We start from the raw sequence: 18,876 nt of genomic DNA on the forward strand, positions 1-18,876 counted from the left end.
AGTATACCAAACCCACATATCTTTAGAATAGCACAAAAACTGTTGCTAACACATCTTTTCATGGTTCATTTACTTTTAGATAGAATTGTAGTGGAGTGCCACTCTTGGTTCACTAGATGGAAATGGCTAGTAGTACCTTTTACATCCTTATCTATGGAAGATGATCAATATGGAAGGTTAATGCAGTGGTTTCTATATCTCTAAGCTTTGACAAGTATTTTTCTAAAAATGATAGTTCAGGTTGTTCATGTTATTGAGTAGTAGTAATAGTAGGTATATCTCAATATATAGGCTAAGCCACCAATGTTACGCAGTTGGGGTAGACAGTACCCACCAATGTGATGTTAATAAATTGCAAATGTCTTGACCAGTTCTTTTCCAGGTGGTGAAGTGGCTTTATTCAGTCATTACATCAGATGAAGCAACAGGCTTTATTGTACATACAAGTCACCAAAATAAATACTAATTGTCTTTGAATTGCTGATATTCACAAAGTTTGCTGCCTTTTATTCTGTCCAATAGGGCAGTACGCTAAAACAGGACATCATATGCACATGACTTAAAAAACGGACTCTTTATTTTTACAACACATCATACAGTACTTGTCTAGGTCTTGGAGATGGTTTGATTATAACATGCCTCAGTCTCACTGTAGGGAAGTAGGGTTCTTAAGAAGAAAAAAAAATTTAAAATTTGTCTCCTTTGAAATTTTCTATGTACACTTACCTCTAGCAAAGCTAGACTGCAAGAGGGATGGGTTTCCTTGTTCTCAGAATGTTGACTGGACAGCTTGGAACCTGACATAAAAAGTGAGCAGCGTGCCAAGGAAACACGGAATACAGGAAGGAGGAAATTCCAGAGAAGTAAGAAAGGGTAACAGTGAACTTAAAAAATCATTGTCTAGAATAGTTTAATTCAGATATTTTCCAGTCTTAGTGGAGGTGGTGCACAACTCTGTTTTAGTGAAAGTTCACCTCCCAGGTCTTTTACAGATAGATCTTCCATACAGCAGAGTGCTGTATAAAATAGACAGTTCCTTCTCTATGTTTGTGGTCTTTACGACTTTTTGAAACCAGATTTTCCTGCAGCGACTGCACCTTGACAAGCAGATGTGTCACATATTCCGGGAGTTCCTTGAGCTCCTATTGTTCCAGATCTTCCAGGCTCACCTGGGTAACCAGGCTCACCATGGGCACCATCCCGGCCATCTCTGCTTGTTCCAGGTACTCCTTGTGGACCTGGGAATATAGCATTGTAGCAGTCAATATACAACTTAATATTTACAGATTTGGATTAAGAAAGTGAGAAACATATTAAATCCCACCAATGATATGAATATACCTTGCTCTCCTTGATCTCCAGGGGGCCCATCGATGCCTCGGCCAACTTGTCCTTTGTCTCCTTTCTCACCTTGATTACCTACAACATGGAAGACGTTGGTTATTAAGTGTTTTGTTTTTTCAGTCTTCCCATAGCTGCAGAAGACTTTGGTTTCTTAGAAATAACACTTCCTCCATAATCAGACTTTTTCCTTGGTCAAAATCGAACACTTTGGAAATTTGGCTGTTACCTCTTGGGCCTGGAGCTCCCAAATCTCCAGTTGGCCCTCTGTATCCTGGAGGTCCTCGACTACCGGGGTGTCCTACACGTCCAGGAGCACCTTGAGGTCCAGGTGCCCCAGCAGGGCCTGGTCGACCAACCAACCCTGGAGCTAAGGGTCGTCGTAGATTAGCTGCTAGCTGAGCAATTTGATCTGCAAGTACATGAAGGATGGATATCATCTTTAGAACATTTCCAGGTAGCACCCTTTACTGGTCATCTCCATTTTCCTCTGTTTTTTGTTTTTGAATTTTTAAATGCGTTTAAGCTTCTGCTAAGCTTGGAACCATTTGATTGCTCTCAATCCCACACCCATTCATCCATTTATTAGAAGAATTACAGAACTCCATATATTATGCAAGAGGAAAGCCATTGAGTCAGCATATACCAGTGCTTTGATTGATATTCCAGTTTATCTAGATAAGCGTAGACAAGTTCATATGGATGGGGCTTGTGCCAGGAAAGGATTGTCCATACTGCCCATAATAACCAGCTACATTTGATCTATCCTGTTCTAGCTTTACACACTGCACATGGACATTGAGTATATTCTCCTGCAGATAGCAGTATTTATTATCAAAAGTACAAAGTTTATTGAAACATGTCAGAGAATCAGATGGCTTAAAAGAGAGGACACCTATGAATATCCAAAATGTCACAGCAGTATTTACAATGCAAAAACACTCACCGTGGATCATTCCACCACACAACTCCCGAATATGCTGCTCACTTGCCAGCTTGCCCTAAAACATGAAAAACATCAACTATAATTGTAAGCTGAACTGGCCAAATCTATGGAATGCCAGGAACTGGCAATGATCACCCTTTACAATATAATAGGCACATCTCTATTATTATCAGCCATGCCTTGTATTACAGCTTAGTCCCATATACTTGGATAAATAAGATGAAGCTGTAATAAACTCTGAATCAAGGAGATGTCTATATACATTTACAACCTTGAATTGTATATGGCTATTCTACTATAATCATATAGATAGATATTAGATGTGAAAATATTGGCCTCCATTGTCAAATTGCATGTTCTGCTGATTTTTCTTAGTGAACATAAATTTATAGGGATTAAAAAGAAAATTTAAAAATTATAACATACACACTTGTATATTGAGATCTTAGCCAGAGTTCTTGCAGACATCAGTTACAAGGTTGGGAGGTAGAGGGCAGAGTTTGTGTGTACCACATGATAACCCCTAGGTGAGCTATCATATCAGGTATATTTGTAGTCATCCAATAGCACTTGTATGAACACTGAAATCCTGACTGTTTAGATAATGATCATTCTGTTACCGCACTCCACTAGACAAATAACTGCACCACATACAATGGTGTCTGCAGTCCTGGTTCACCAGTAAATGGGTTGTAGAATATGCAAAAATGTTTGTAGGATGTTACTTACAGGGACACCAGGCTTTCCTGTGATGCCAGGGACTCCTTGTTCTCCTTGAAAACCCATTGGACCAGGTGGGCCGGGGATTCCTGGTACGCCAGATGTGCCATTGGGTCCGCCAATACCTTTAGGGCCGGGTTCACCTCTCACTCCTGGCTGATAGGAAGACAAGAAACAACACACAAGTAATAAACAAACTGCACACACGAATAGTAATATTTTCCCTAGCCACCCTCTAACTGAGCTGTTACTAAGGAAAGTCCGTACATAGTTGTATTGTAAATATGGAGAACTGAAGCATTTACCAAAGGAGGGGATTGGTCACTTCAAATGGCTGTATCTTCAGTTTTATACCACCTAGAAAAATGGTTTTGGTATCACCAGAAAGTACAATTTACAACAGAGCGGGAGATATCACTAGTTAAAACCACAGTTGGGAATTTGACCTTAATATGCAGCAGTTCATTCTCCATATAAAATCACATTCCTATCTGTTTTTAACTAGTGATATCTTCAATTGAGTCAGCATATGATAGCTGAGAATCTCCCGGAGATTACAATCGGAGATACAGCTATTTGAAGTGACTATTCCCCCTTTGGCAACCGCTTCAGCTCTACATGCTGTATTGAGTACAGACAGAGTCTTCTTGACAATGCTTAGATAAATCATTGCTAATGGGAACTTTACAGCCTGTTTTCTATTTAAAGGAAGTTTGATAGGTTAATAAAGTATATTACAAAAATGTTTACCACACCCACCTTGCATAATAGCGAAAAAAATAAACATAAAATGGAAGTTACACTTTAAGGCTGGGGCCCCACTGGCTGGAAACGGCGCAATTTAGCCACGGCGGAAATGCCGCAGTAAAATTTGTGGCATTTTCCAGTACTTGCAAATCGGATGGGATTCATGCGAATCCCATGCCCACTTTGCGGAAAAAATCACAGCGCAGACACCGTTGCGGTTTTGAAAATTGCAGCATGTCAATTATATCTACAGAAATGCCGTCGGTTTTCCTATAGATATAATTGTAACAGAAAGTCTGCGGAGGAAAACTCTGTGAACTCTCTGTTGAAAGCGCTGCAGGAAGGACCACAATGCATTCACACCGCTGTTCTTCCTGAAGCACTTTAGCGCTGCGTTTCCGCCCAGTGGGGCCTTAGCCTGAGTGAGGCATTATTTTTGCTCTAGAAACTTTGCCATTGAAAGGTATGGAGCCTTTGAAGAAACCCATTATTCTTTCAGCCATAGATACTAGTTTTACTGGACCACGCCCTGACAAGAGATTGGATATTTCTTAGCCTGATGTTTTTGTATTAAAATATTCTTAAATTTCTCTTACCTCTCCTTTCTGTCCAACTGGGCCAAATGGTCCCTGCAAAACAATGAAAAAATAAGCAGTGTCTGCAACGTCCTCTACCATATATATTAGAAATGTTGTATGTCCCATATAATATAGAGGCCTCCAGTGGTTGCACCTACAATTTAATTCAATAGGAGCTTGAGGCAAGGGGTACCGTGTGCCCTGTGCCTGCATGGTCTCTCTGGTACAGTGGTTCTTCACCTTGTTTGAGGTGCCAAACCCACCAGTTTCATATGCACATTCACTGAACCCTTTAGTGATAAATCAAATATGAATTTTCTCCAAATTCAAGACATAGGTATATGTTTTTTTTTACTGGTACACAAAATGTACCGTGCATAGGGCCTAGGGTTCGATCAAACCCCAGTTAAGAATCACTGCTCTAGTACTTACTGAACTGAAGAGGTCATTAAAGGGGTTGTCCCATCACAAGGATCCTATCTATACTGCTTGTTAATGTGGATGTAAGACTTTTCCTAAATACATTGCTTCAGCAAAACTGCTTTGTTTGTCCACTATCTTACTTTATTCAATTCTTTGTGGCCACAGCTCTGACTTAGCTGCTCAAAAGTCAAGTGATGTATCTGCTGCTCTCAGGGGGGAGGGAGGAGGGGCTAAGTGCAGGGGAGCGAGCCTGTGTATCTAGCTCAGGGGTAGGGAACGTACGGCTCTCCAGCTGTTGCAAAACTACAACTCCCAGCATGCATATTTGCTCTGCTGTTCTTGGAACTCCCATGGCAGTGAATGGAGCATGATGGGAGTTGTAGTTTCACAGCAGCTGGAGAGCCGAAGGTTCCCTACCCCTGATCTAGCTATTCCTGTGTCTACACCACGTGACCTAGCTTCCTGCACTCAGATAGGGGAGAGGAGCTGCTTTCATTTCTGACCTCGTCTTCTGTTCTCCCAGTTATCAGGCTAGCTAATTCAATTGTGTTCATTATGGCAGAGACAGGCAGTGTCTGTATGTAACACAGAATGGAATTGCTGCTGCCTGTACTTCATAGTCCAATATGGGTGGGCGGAGCTACACATGAATTTGGGGGCGGAGCTAAACGGCAGGTTGCATGTGAAACCCCGCCCACCAAATGATGCAAGAAACCAGGAAGAAAGAAGTTTTTACAGCAGTAAAGACTGATGAGTATGTGAGGTGGGAATACCCCTTTAAAGTCATACCTGTCATGTAACGGATCCATGTGCTATGTTTCATCTTACATAAGGACATGGTCTGTGGGGGAGTTTATGCTAGACTGTCCATTACTTACCATCTCTCCTTTGTCTCCTGGAAGTCCATCAGATCCAGCTATACCCTAAAAAGAGTAATACACATTAGACTTAAAGGAAACAGATCTCCTCTAGTAAGCAGTGAGAGCAATGAAATGATACTGTGGCTGGAATTATTCAAGGAGGGATCATTGCCATGTAGCACTATTAGGTATTCATTTAGATCAGGGGTAGGGAACGTACGGCTCTCCAGCTGTTGCAAAACTACAACTCCCAGCATGCATACTGGCTCTGCTGTTCTGGGAACTCCCATGGAAGTGAATGGAGCATGCTGGGAGTTGTAGTTTCACAGCAGCTGGAGAGCCAAAGGTTCCCTACCCCTGATTTAGATGATGATCTAGTGGTAGTGTTCTAATGGAAGATCTATTTGTTGCGGAACACTCTGTTCTGTTATTGGGACAATGGCTGATTTTCCATAAGGGTATGTTATGGTATGTCCAGAAGTGGTGCACCTCGATGCGCTTTGGGGTTGTGTTATGGTGTTGGTCTGATTTGCAGTTATTATGCACTCTGACAGTAACTCCTATAGGGAACTTTATTGCTGTGGGACACTATTATAGGTTATTTCTGGTATAATTAATCTATTACTCTGTTTTTGGGGCATTACTAGATCACAATTGTTTGCTCTTTGGCACAGTTAAGGAATTATTGTTATGAGGGAACTCTGCTACATGGGGGTGTGGCACATATTTAGGGAGGAGTTATGTATAGGTGGTCTACTTGTGCTAAATCTACTTGGGCTACTTGGCTGAATTCACACACCGGATTTTGGTCCGGAATTTGGCACCGATACCGTGTCAAATTCCAGATTAAAATACTGCCTCCCATTAAATTCAATAGGAGTCGGGCATTTCGCTTTTCCGCGAGCCGTTTTGTTCTGCTCGTGCAAAAAAGAGGCAACGTGCCCTATCTTCTGCGGCAGAATCAGCTGCGGGAGACCGCGGCGCGTCACTCCCTCTGGACTAGGTCCATTCATTTGGGCCTAATCCGGAGCGGAATTCCGCAACTGTATTTCGGTGCACTGTATGCACTCCACCAGCATCCAGTTTCGGAGAGCCGTTTTTTTGGTCTGGAATCTGAGGCGGTATCTCGCCTCAAATTCCAGACCAAAATCCGCCATGTGAACTTAGCCTTAAATTTCCCTAAAAGCAGGCTTCTCTATTTTTGTTGGCCATATTGATTGTCATCAAGTTCCCTGTTTATTTCCTGGCAGAAAATGATAACTAATATGTTTTTTGTGGTTACTTTGCATCAATGCAGCCTCTTGCCATGCTCACCTGGTTGCCTTTGGGACCAGCAGCTCCGACAGGACCCTGAAGGAGTGAAAATAATAAGGTTAAACCGACAAATGTTCCTGCACAAATTGTGTCCTCGGTATTCAGGATTACAGTGAAGTCGTGGTATCTCAAAAGTTATAGGTGTCTGTGGAGGTTGCAGCCTTGAGCTCAGTTCCCACCAATTCCAAATAGTTCATGCCCATCTATGTTTGCTTTATGCACATTACATCTATCTATCAATTCATCCCACAATAAAATTAAGTCAAACAATCCTCTTACGCGTTCTCCAAATCCTCCACGGATTCCAGTAGGTCCAGGTAAACCAGGGTCACCAATGTTGCCTTTTGGACCCTGAATGAAAAAGTTGGGACAAAAAAAATTAACTCATGCCATAAAAGTCAAGTCATTAACCTCTACATCTACCCTGCCATCAGCTATAATACTGTTATCTTCTTATGTGGCACCAGGTCATGAGTAAAAATGTTGCATCTAAGAGCCCTACAATGAAATCTTGAAACAACCCACTGTAAACCTGCTCCAATAACTCTTTGTGTCATGGACACCACAATACTGGGTTACCATGGCATAGGCTGATGTTTGATCCATCTATGTCATCATGTAGCCCTAGGTTTAATGACACTATCTCTAGTCTAGGCCTATCTCTCGCCTGCTACCGGAGTTACCTTAGATTAGGAAACAATGCAGGTTACATGTTCTGGCTGTCCCACTGTTTAATAAGAAGTCGATAATTTACTTTAATATGTAGATATCAAGCAATGAACCACTGACCTGGAAACCACGTACTCCGGAAGCTCCAATAGGTCCTGGCAAACCAACACCACCCTACAGAGAGAAATACATTTTACTTTAGTGAGGAGTGATGGTCTATTTCAATCCCACCACTTCTAATGTAATACATAAACTAGTTTTTAACCATTACTATCATTTAAATTTTAAAGACAGGATTTCTTTTGCACATACGCCCATTTTGGTCTATAAGTCATGTAAATGCAGCTTTTTTTAGGCCCCATGAGGCAAGGGGCGTAAACCTTTAATTGACTTTAATCTCCCTATTTTAAGGCTCCTTTAGTAGTGTAACATGTAATGTTCATACAGAGGAATTTGAATGTGATTTTTGCGATGACATATGCAGTGCCCTGCTTGATCTTGCCTCAACGTGAGGCTTCACACCTATAGTATATTAGGCTAATCGGCATACAAACCCATGTCGGAAAATTGAGGTTCAGCTTTCTACAGTGGGACCAGTTTATGGAGAAAAATTTGCGGCAGAATACTACTTCAGCCCAAATTCTTCATTGTGAACACTCCTAACATTAGCAAACAAGGACAGGAAAAATAGCCTAAGGGTTATTCCATTGTTACTATATTAGAAAGGAACGGCTTGAGGAACTAGTTTTAGGCTTTCTTGTTTCATCATGGAAAAAAAAAGTAAAACTGAGGACTCTGATTATTGTGGTCATTGGATCTTTTTGTAAAGGCCTGAATAACATCTCTGCCAGCTTCATTGAGATCACAATCCAATGACCATGGATCTGGAGAGGTCATTGAGGAAAAAGTGGAATCTCATTCACTGCAAATTTCATATGCTTGTTTATTATGGCTATGGGGGCTGCATTGCAGTTGGCTTAAAGACCCTAAAGCTGAGGCTCTTCACAAAATCTCTTTTTTACCCCATATAAACAATAAGACCTTTTGGTTCTTCTGCCTGAAGCTCTAAGTAAAGCTAACTAGGTTCCACCTCACTAAACATTATGATTTGTCAGCTGTCTGCCTTTCCCAATGTTCATCAGTCCTTCCCTAATGACCATTCTACCCATTTGTTACCCAACGTGTAACAAATGGGTAGAATGGTGGCCAGATCTGTACTACGTGTGTGGCCAGATCTGTTTTTTATCTGAGCTACATTCTCTTTTTGTCTACAACTGCTTTACTAATGGCATTACAGCAGACATATCACCATTAGGTAAAAGACCATCAGAAATCCCCATGTCCACTTACTGATCCTCCTCTAGGTCCAGCCTCTCCTCTCTCTCCTGGAGGTCCAGCTTCACCCTGGAACATAAGATATACCTTATGACTTAGTTTAAAAAAGCACAAGATGTTATGAAAACTTAACAGCATGAGACTTCAGCTTGGGTCCTCCTCGACTCCCAAGAGTTCCAAGATTTAGTTATGGGGCTACAAATGGTGAGATGATGAGGTCTATCCTACGTTGACCTTATATCCTGTTTTTCTGGTATGAGTGTGGACAGATATATTGCTGTTGGGTGTTGGTGGATACATACGGGAATACCTGGCTCTCCAGAGGGGCCGGCTTCTCCCAATTCTCCATGGCTACCCTGAAAGAGGAACAATGGTAAAAAATCGGATTCTGCAATGAATAACCAATCTAAACAAACACTATAAATGACACTTATAGTCACTTACCAGTTGACCCTTCTCTCCCTTGGTTCCAGCTTTTCCAGGAAGCCCCTAATGGTACAGAGACATAAAAGAATAAGAAGTAAGTAAAAAGTCTGAATAATGAAACCTAAAGTAATGAAACATTACATTCCTCTTGATTTGGGTCATATTTGGTGTCCAATACGTTTCTTTGATCACCAATGTCATTGCCATGATGGTCCTCAGCTTCTACTTCCATACAGGACAGAAAATTGCTTGGCTTGTGCTCTGGGACTGTTCTGCCAACTGCTGGAATCTGAGCTAATGGACTGGTATTGCTATACAAGATTTTATGAATAATCCTGCTGGATTTTGTCGCCACGCAACACTTGTTACAACTTGTCAAATAGTTATTCTACTTCTAGTACCTAAAAAGAGTCATAGCAACCTAACATACTTACTGGTAGTCCATTTGGTCCTTTCTCACCAGGAACTCCTGGCCTACCACGATCACCCTGAAAACACAAGAGGAAAGAATTTATGGTTACTTGTAATGATTGGTGCTATCATAAGGCATAGAGTTTTCAATAATTTGATAACAAGAATGCTTTGGTAATACTGAGGTAATAATGAGGCGATATCACCATGAGAATGCCCAGTGGTGCTGTACTGTGTTCATAACTAATGCTACTTCCAGCTTAAGCATGTATGGGGCAGTAGTAAGAGTTCACCTGTACCAATGCACTCTGTCTGCAAATCAGATTCATCAAGACTCTCATCCCCATTTCATGACTTTATCCGTCCAAATCATAAGTAAACAAAATCTCTCTACATTTGATTTAATCCATATCTCCCCAGCAGTACAAACCTTCTCACCGTCCAGGCCATTGGTCCCGTCACGACCATCTTTTCCTGGCATTCCCTACAAAAAGACACATTACAAAGATCAGTGATGCTTCAAGGTCAAATTACTTGGCCATGTTGAAAGGCCAGAGCCAAGAATTTCATGCATATTACATCTGACAGCCAAAAAATTGCATTTAGAAACTACGCAGTCTCAATACCCTGTAAGTACTTACTGGCTCTCCTATGGGGCCAGGACCGCCTGGAAGGCCCTTGGAACCAGCTTTGCCCTAAAAATAAATAAAAAAAATCAACAATGTGTCATGTATTTCTCAGATAGACCACAAATTTGCACATATGTGAAATAATGGACCCTGGAATCACAAACTGGAACTAGGGCTTAGTCCTAAACACATGTAGAATATAGTGCCCCAGAAATATAGTAAAACAAAAGGAATAATGATAATAGACTCAGACTAACCAGTTGTCTGTAAAAACCCAAAATAATAAGCCTTGGTGCAGACTGCTCATATACCATTTATTCCTTCTTCATTTTCAAGGTTGATCATAAGAGAATTCATAGATTCAAAAAGTTTAAAAAAAAAAAAAAAAAAAACTATTGATGGTTTGATGAGTTTAGACTCATCTTGCACCAAATGTTATGGTGATCATCACTAGACCTGATCACTTTCAACAGTGAACATGTGACAAGGTGAAATGATAATGGAAAGACAGCTGAAGATGCACATGTATACCTTTAAGGTTGTATAAAGAATTAGACTACTTACAGTGTCACCTTTAGGTCCGGGGTATCCCTGAGGTCCTCTTACTCCTTGATCCCCCTGAAATTAAAAAAACAGATTCAGCGTTTCTGTGAAACTTTGTTGATCTGAAATTTTTGGGTAACTCCACAGATATCAAGAAGATACAGCCCTATTTGTCTTAGTATTACACATAATGACATGTAGTTAGGGAATTCCTGATAGCATAGCTTTTCTTCATAGGGCTACAGATTTGATGAAAGGAATAAGGAGTTAGAGGTTGGGGAACACGCTATAAAGAAGAACTTCAGCAATTTTTAGTGCAGCATATGCTATTATTAAACATTAAATTAGATATGTCACATCAGGCCTTATGGTAGCAGTGGCCCTCTTAGCCAACCTGTATCGAGCAGGACAGTCCCATGTTTTGGGTGCTGTCTTGCTGTCCTGGGCAGCAGGTACCGATTTCAACTCTATCTAAGATGCAGATCATGTTGAACACAATGGTGGAGCACAGAGCTATCAACTCTGTGCTCTAATATTTAACCTTCAACTGATGATGTCTACTGCAGTATAAGTGTGTGAACATAAAGGGACTAGGTGGGATTGCGCAGGGTCATAAGTGTCAAGGGTGGAGTGAGAAGTGTGACTTATAAGCAAAATTGTTGTGGTACACTAAGAAGACCACAGATCTTGTCTCCCTTCTTTCATCTGAAAGGGAGGCATGTCCTTGGATTCCATCTGCAGATTTGCTGAGGATGTGCAGCGGATCTGTAGCAAACAAATATATGGGTTTCGGTGGTACCAGAAGGGACATGATCAAAGCTGATGCAATCCTGTAGTCTACTGGACTGACTTCCAGTCTAGGCATTACATGAACTATTATGGCTACTGATAATGAAATATATAGATGTCCATAAACTGGGGTGGATCATATTATACAACTAGAACATTGATGGGAAGTTAGCAAAAATCTGGAGTGCTTCTTAAAGTTCATACGTACAGCTTTCCCAGGAGGTCCTGGAGGACCAGGTGGTCCCCTAAATCCAGTGGGTCCCTAAAAACAAGAAACATCAAATTAATTCTAAGTAAGAATGTATCAGCTATAACTCCAAGCAAGCTGCTCAAGCATGGTGGGGGCTATAGATTTACAACAGGGTTTATAATAATATGTTATAATCTAGATGTATTTCACAGCACATGTACAGCATACAGTACTCACCCGGTCTCCTGCTGGTCCCTGTGCTCCAACTAAGCCCCTTCCACCTCTTGGTCCCTGAAAAGACAAAACATGGATATTTAGTATGTCTATGTTGCTCAGCGCGCTATTTATGGCAGGTGAAAAACTGGTTCCATGGTATGACAGCAAGTTGAGACTGAGCCTTGTAGTTCGCCATGGTACCGCTGCTGCACGCATATCTCAGGCAACAACCATCTTATATACAGCGTATACAGCTTACTTACCTGTAAACCAACACTTCCAGGGATTCCCGGGGATCCAGGAGGACCTGCTTCACCCTGCAGAGAAGAACAGAGTCAGCCGGTTTTAGAGAATATAAGAAACTCAATTAAACCTGCAAATTACTTGTAATCTGAACACAAAGGAAGACTGAAAAATAAACAAGACTTTCCTTTAATAGTTTATGTTCATCGGCTACACATGTGGTGGCCAAATGATAAACACAGAACCAAAATTGGTTCCCAGAGCTGAGCTGTTGTATCTAAGCCTCCTATTATAGTGGTATTAAACCATAATGCTATATCTAAGTCTATGCCTTGGGGCTTCTGTTGATAATCTTTCAAGACCCTAACTGGTTATGCTGCATTGATGGGCTTAAGAGATTCAGTGCCTGCTGGATCCCTATTAGAGATGGGTAAACCATTTTGTCATTTATACTCCCCTTCCGTCATCTCTTTTGAGCCACCTTGCAGCGTCTAGTGCTTTTCTGGTGGCGTCATTTACCCAGGGTCACTGCTGAGGCCTGTCATGATGCTCGATGTGCCCAGGTGTACACTGAAGCCCAATCACAAGTCTCAATGGTGACCCTGGGTGCATGACATCATTGAGGAGACCAAGAGACCACGCAGGATCCCGTTAGCAGATGCAAAGAGGTGACGGAAGGTGAGTAGAATTTAAAAAAAAAAAAAAATTTACACCTCCCCTGGGCCCAGACCCCAGAGTAGAACAATTTCACTCCTGATCTAAACTTATTTGACTTGAAATGAATCAGGGACCCAGGCCACCTGAAACAAAATGAATCTTGGTAGGTTCACCCATATCTAATCCCTACACGTGTTGTCCAATGAGATTCTCCCTGGTCTATGCATTGAACTTTAGAGTCATCTTGTACTGATGGGCATGTTACTAGCAGCAGCACAAGTAACCATAAAATAAAACTTGCTATTAGGCCCCTTCTGCAGTGTCCATGTGAATGAGACTATCCAATATTCCAGTAAGAACCCTAGAAACCCCACCATTACCTTTTGACCATCCTTTCCAGTTTCCCCCCGTTCTCCTTTGTGTCCTGTATGTCCCTGTAAAACACAGAATGGACAGTTAATACTTGGACGTGACTGTGAAACTGTAAAATCAATCCCTTCACATCATACAAGTAAATCCACATTGCAAAGATACATACTAGGACTGAGAAGATGGAACCAAAATACAGTACTGTAGGCTCAATTTTTAAGGGCATTTACATTTCTAACTTAATAAAAATAATACAAATTTTCATTTATATGGTGCCGGCATATTCTTTAGCACTTTACAATTTATAGGATTTATATACAGACTAATTCAGAATAGGATAACAAACTAAACAATTCAAACACTAGAAGTGAGGCCCTGCTAGCAAAAGCTTACAATCTATGAAGAAATGGGCTGCAAAGAATGCTGATGCACTTGCTTTGTACAATGGTAGCACATATAAAGCTGCATGTGCCAGTCACCAGCTGGTGTCTGTGTATACATGTGAGTGCATGGCATGCAGACATTAGTATTGCATGAAAGGATGAAGTTCAAAATAGTGTAAAAGGGGACAAAATAGGGCAAAGTTAGATTGGAGAATGTGATAGGTCTGCCTACAAATTAAGGATTTTGTGCATTAACCTGATTGCCTGGGGTAGTGCATTCCAGAGAACTGGTGCAGCTCCAGAAAGCTTGTGAGGAGAGGATCAGATTTTGGAGGATGTTTGTACTAGATCATTGACAAAATGGAGAAGGTGGTAGATAGAGATGAGGGAAGAGGTGTCAGGAAATGCAGACGTGAAGCACTGGTGTAGAGTTTGGACAGAATTAGGACTGTGAGTACTACATTTAGAATAGATTGGAAATAATCTAGCAAGGGAAGACTGACTAGTAGTAAGTTACAGTAAAGCTACTGTATCTTCATATCTGTGTCAGAGGTTCTGTTAGGAGTCCTCATTGTTAAAAACTATGGCTGAAAAAAGAAAATGATAGACACCATAACAGAAACCTAATGGACCTATGAGCCACTGAGATCTCTGTCTGTCCATCTTATGACCATGAGCATTACAGCTTTTTGTTCCCATTACAAGGAAACAGAGAAACAGAAATCAGGGCAACAATAACGGTTTGAGATATTTTTGAGATGTAGGTTCTATGAGTGACAGAATATAGAGAGTGAAGGAAAGATCTAGTTGTATGTAAAATGTGATTGTAAGTAACTTGTCTGAACAGTGCAGACTATACTATAGACTGGTGGATGTCGGGTCAGGGCTAAGGTGGGGGTCTCCTCTACAGAAGTGGGAAGACTGTTCTGAATAGACAAATAGCTTCTGACCTATGATCTGTGTGAAAAGCTGGTTCAAAGCTAAAAGACCCTCAGAACTTTCAGTACGGTTCTGCCCAGGTGACCCCACAAGAAAATAGATTTCCTTGGCACTAGTTTTTCTTTCCCATTTGAGATCAGGAGCAGGATCTGTCACATGACAGACACCACAGTGTCCATTAGGGGGTATGCAATTGAAACTTTTTTCACAAAGGGGTACTTAGCTTGAAAAGGTTGAGAAACACTTCTGTAGATAACTGACTAACTGGATTGCAAGATACAGAAGAGGAATGACCAATAGGTAATGACCATTAGCCTTCAACAATGATTATAGCCTTGTCTACGTAAATGGGCTCCTTATGGGCAACTATGGTGATGTGACGTCTTTTGGGGTCTTAATTAGTTCAGGAATTTACCTTAAATCCTGGCATTCCAGGGGGACCAGGGGGTCCTGGAGGGCAAACAGCTGGACACTAATGAAGAAACATATATTAGTAAATAAAAATATCACTTTTATCATTGGATTTCCAGATCAATTGTTCTCCTTTGTGTCCTCAAACATAAGGAAAAAATAATGCAAATGGTAAACTGAGAAATCCTGAAAGCGTAGTACACTACTGTAGGATACAGGGGAATACTGCAACAACTCCAATCAGCTTTTGTGCATTAAAAGAATGACCTGTATGGACCATGATGCATTATGGCAAGGCTAGGAGAATACGGATGTCCCAGCTGTACGAGATAGTAAGCAGTAGTGATAACCATGCTAAGTGCTCATTTGTTTCCACAGCAATAATTATCGGACCTGGACATTAACAGGATTGTCATTGAATTATTGACACAATATACTCTTTCATATTGTCTGGACATTGAGTAAAAGTTTCATTTACACCAGTAGATGCAGAAAGTGACGGCACTGACTGACAATATAACATATTGGTGCTCGCTTGCATCGGTCCTTTATACATGTCGATGCAAACTACATGGGTGAGGAATGATTTTTGTTGGTATCATTCCTCCCCTATAAAGCTTCATTGCTGGTTGCAAGCAAATCCCTGTTCACACAGAGCGATAATCTAGCATCGATTATGCTTGTTTTTTGGCTGAATGGCCATTTACATGGTACATTTACATGGGCCAGTTATGGAAATGAATATATCACAAGGGCTTTACTCAGTAATCGGTAGTATCTTGTCATAGGATTCATTTATTTATGAGATCTAGTCAGTAACAAAATCTAGTCTTTAGATTCAGTCAATAACCAAGTCGATAATACAGTCTAACCAATAAATTTAGTTACTGACAGGATCAGTCCATGGGATCTAGTCATTGTTGAAATCTAGTCAATGACCAGATACAGTTATTGGATATATTCACATCTATTAATCACTTGCTAGAGCTCATCATCAATAGTGTTCTAGTCACTGATTTCATCCAGTCAATGATAAGATTTAGTCAATGGATATAGTTATTGATGAGATCTAGTTATTCACAGTATCTAGTAATTGGGTTAATCATTGACAAGGTTGATTCATTGGATCTAGTCATTGATAGGAACTAATTATTGGATCTAGTCATTGGCAGGATCTGGATATGAGATCTAATCATTGATATAATCTAGTAATAGGATATTGGAAATACTGGATAATAAAACCAGTAATAAACCCATTCAAGCTGCTAAGGTTTAGATTTTTTTTTATCTCTGAGTTCCCTGAAAAAATTTAGACTAACAACCAGTGGCATAACTAGGAATGGCGGGGGCCCCGTGGTGAACTTTTGACATGTCCCTATTATTTTGTCCCTTAGTGGCCCCTGCACACAGTATAAATACCTTGTTTATAGGCTACTTACTTGCAGGTCTCCATTTCGATCAGGAACAACTCCAGGAAGACCCTACAGTAAGAGAAGGTAAAGACTATATGATAACTGATAAAGTATGGTCAATCACAGCTAATGTTACTTATATAGTCCTACATATTAAGGTACCTATTCCAAGATTAGCAAGATCGGCTGATGATTGTCTCAACTCTAGTCCTCCAATATTAAATGGAGGAAAGAATGGTTGGGCACAGACTTTCTAGCAGTGACTTATTTTGCTCTCGCCTCTCCGTTGAAAGCATGCTCAACTGAGCCAACAGTTGTTTCAAGTGCATGGACAACTTAAGAAATGCAAACAAGGTGTACTCATAACACAGAAGAATGATAAACATTTGTCCTGTCTGGTCTATCAATAGTGTAAAGTAAAATACATATTATTAGTATGACTTACTGGAGGGCCCGGTGGGCCTGGAGGCCCAGGAAGTCCAGGTGGGCCAGAGGGTCCCTGCAAAACCAAAAGAAATTTCAATTAAAATAAAAAAGGAATCAATACCCATAGAAGAAAGCAAAGTTGGTAAATAGCTTGTGATATTAAAATCTTTGCTTGTTTTTGATATAATGGGTGAGCTGTACACCAAGTCATGGTAATTTCATTGAAATCACTTATGTTTAGAACTTTAGTGTCAAATTCCAATAAAAGGCAGTTGCCTTAGACCTTCACTACATTGTTTTAGCCATGTATAGCTCAAGAGAACATCCAGAATCAGAGACAAATGAATAGATACACCGGCCATTAATTTATTGGGCACTGAGGAATGGAGTTTTTTGACCAATTTTTTTTTTACAGAAGTGTTATATTAGGGCAGACCTGGGCAATATACGACCCGCGGGCCATATCCGGCCCTCTGACTGATTCAGTCCGGCCCGCATAGCTTGACTAGGGAGGCGTGTCTAGGGAGGCGTGTCTTAGTGCCGGCAGGACAGTGCAAGAAGATGGAGATGTGTGGTGTGTGTCCTAAGGTACTGAGAGGGGAGGGAGGGGGGATGTAATATGCAGGGTGGAGTGTGTGTGTGTGTGTGTGTGTGTGTGTGTGTCTCAGTAACTTAGGGGCAGAGATGGAGGGGGAATGTTATACTGGGGGCAGAGATGGAGGGGGAATGTTATACTGGGGCAGAGATGGAGGGGGAATGTTATACTGGAGGCAGATATGGAGGGGGAATGTTATACTGGGGGCAGAGATGGAGGGGGAATGTTATACTGGGGAAGAGATGGAGGGGGAATGTTATACTGGGGGCAGATATGGAGGGGGAATGTTATACTGGGGGCAGAGATTGAGGGGGGATGTTATACTGGGGGCAGATATGGAGGGGGAATGTTATTCTGGGGGCAGAAATTGAGGGTGAATGTTATACTAGGGGCAGAGATGGAGGAGGGGGACATGAAACTGGGGGAGAGATGAAGGGGGGACATGAAATGGGGCAGATGAAAGGGGATATGAAACTGGTAGAAAAATGGAGGGGGCACATGAAACTGGGGGTAGATGAAGGGGGCACTTAAACTAGGGGAACATTAAACTGGGGACAACTGGAAGGGGCATTAAATCGTGCAGGTAGCTGGAGGGGGACCTGTCTGACTCTAGTTGCCCCCAGTTTACCCTCCAGCTACCCCTACGGTTTAATGTCTGTTTTCAGCTGCCCGAGTTTAATGTCCCCCTCTAGTTTCCCCCAATCTAAACTGGAGCACCAGAGAGTTAGATTGGGGTATGTTAAATCCCCCAGAGCAATGTATTCTGAGGGTCCAACCCTACCTTCTACAAAGACCTCATAAATTTCTTGGTGTATAAATGTTAATAGTATTTCTACATCCATACCACAGCACTAATACTGAGCTGCTAACCAGAAGACATAGCCCACTCTTTTAGGTTTGGCCAATGTTGTCCTTTCAATAGATTATTCTAAATATCATAGATGTGGCTAAACAACTTACCGCAGGACCTTGGGGTCCTTTACCGCCTGGTAAACCACTTGATCCAGCAAGACCCTGGTTGAGCAGTAGAGAAACCAATTAGAATAAGACTGATCCCCCAAAAAGTGTTAATCCACAAACTCAGATGAACAAACTAAGAAAATGAACAATGGTAGTAATCCGAACAAGCAGGCTGTTTGATGTCAAGGAAAACATCAAGTATAAGGCATATAGTAGGGCAGATTTATTAAGACTGATGTATCATACTATAACTTTAGTCAGAAAACTGTTGTGCAACACACAGAATGTGATGAGCAGGGGTGCTGAATGGGGGCTGTGGCTAACATTTGGTGCCAGAAAGGGTC

At 41.3% G+C, this 18,876-nt stretch overlaps 1 protein-coding gene across 1 annotated transcript in view; it reads right to left on the bottom strand.

The window, feature by feature from the left end:
• Positions 1-412: 412 nt before the first annotated feature.
• Positions 413-18,876, bottom strand: part of COL9A3 (collagen type IX alpha 3 chain) — a 41,309-nt gene continuing 22,845 nt past the window's right edge. The window contains exons 8-32 of the mRNA XM_075277006.1: positions 18,533-18,586; positions 16,997-17,050; positions 16,579-16,620; positions 15,144-15,200; positions 13,418-13,471; positions 12,401-12,454; positions 12,159-12,212; positions 11,940-11,993; positions 10,964-11,017; positions 10,412-10,465; positions 10,201-10,254; positions 9,794-9,847; positions 9,378-9,422; positions 9,236-9,289; positions 8,949-9,002; positions 7,719-7,772; positions 7,209-7,280; positions 6,930-6,965; positions 5,634-5,678; positions 4,351-4,383; positions 3,017-3,163; positions 2,288-2,342; positions 1,571-1,753; positions 1,342-1,419; positions 413-1,238 (exon numbers count right to left, since the gene is read on the bottom strand). Of these exons, the coding sequence (XP_075133107.1) occupies positions 1,057-1,238; positions 1,342-1,419; positions 1,571-1,753; positions 2,288-2,342; positions 3,017-3,163; positions 4,351-4,383; positions 5,634-5,678; positions 6,930-6,965; positions 7,209-7,280; positions 7,719-7,772; positions 8,949-9,002; positions 9,236-9,289; positions 9,378-9,422; positions 9,794-9,847; positions 10,201-10,254; positions 10,412-10,465; positions 10,964-11,017; positions 11,940-11,993; positions 12,159-12,212; positions 12,401-12,454; positions 13,418-13,471; positions 15,144-15,200; positions 16,579-16,620; positions 16,997-17,050; positions 18,533-18,586 (1,677 nt within the window). The 3' untranslated portion in view covers positions 413-1,056. The remainder of the gene's footprint in view (positions 1,239-1,341; positions 1,420-1,570; positions 1,754-2,287; positions 2,343-3,016; positions 3,164-4,350; positions 4,384-5,633; positions 5,679-6,929; positions 6,966-7,208; positions 7,281-7,718; positions 7,773-8,948; positions 9,003-9,235; positions 9,290-9,377; positions 9,423-9,793; positions 9,848-10,200; positions 10,255-10,411; positions 10,466-10,963; positions 11,018-11,939; positions 11,994-12,158; positions 12,213-12,400; positions 12,455-13,417; positions 13,472-15,143; positions 15,201-16,578; positions 16,621-16,996; positions 17,051-18,532; positions 18,587-18,876) is intronic.

This window comes from Leptodactylus fuscus, chromosome 6 (genome assembly GCF_031893055.1).
Source record: "Leptodactylus fuscus isolate aLepFus1 chromosome 6, aLepFus1.hap2, whole genome shotgun sequence".
Classification (NCBI taxonomy): Eukaryota; Metazoa; Chordata; class Amphibia; order Anura; family Leptodactylidae; genus Leptodactylus; species Leptodactylus fuscus.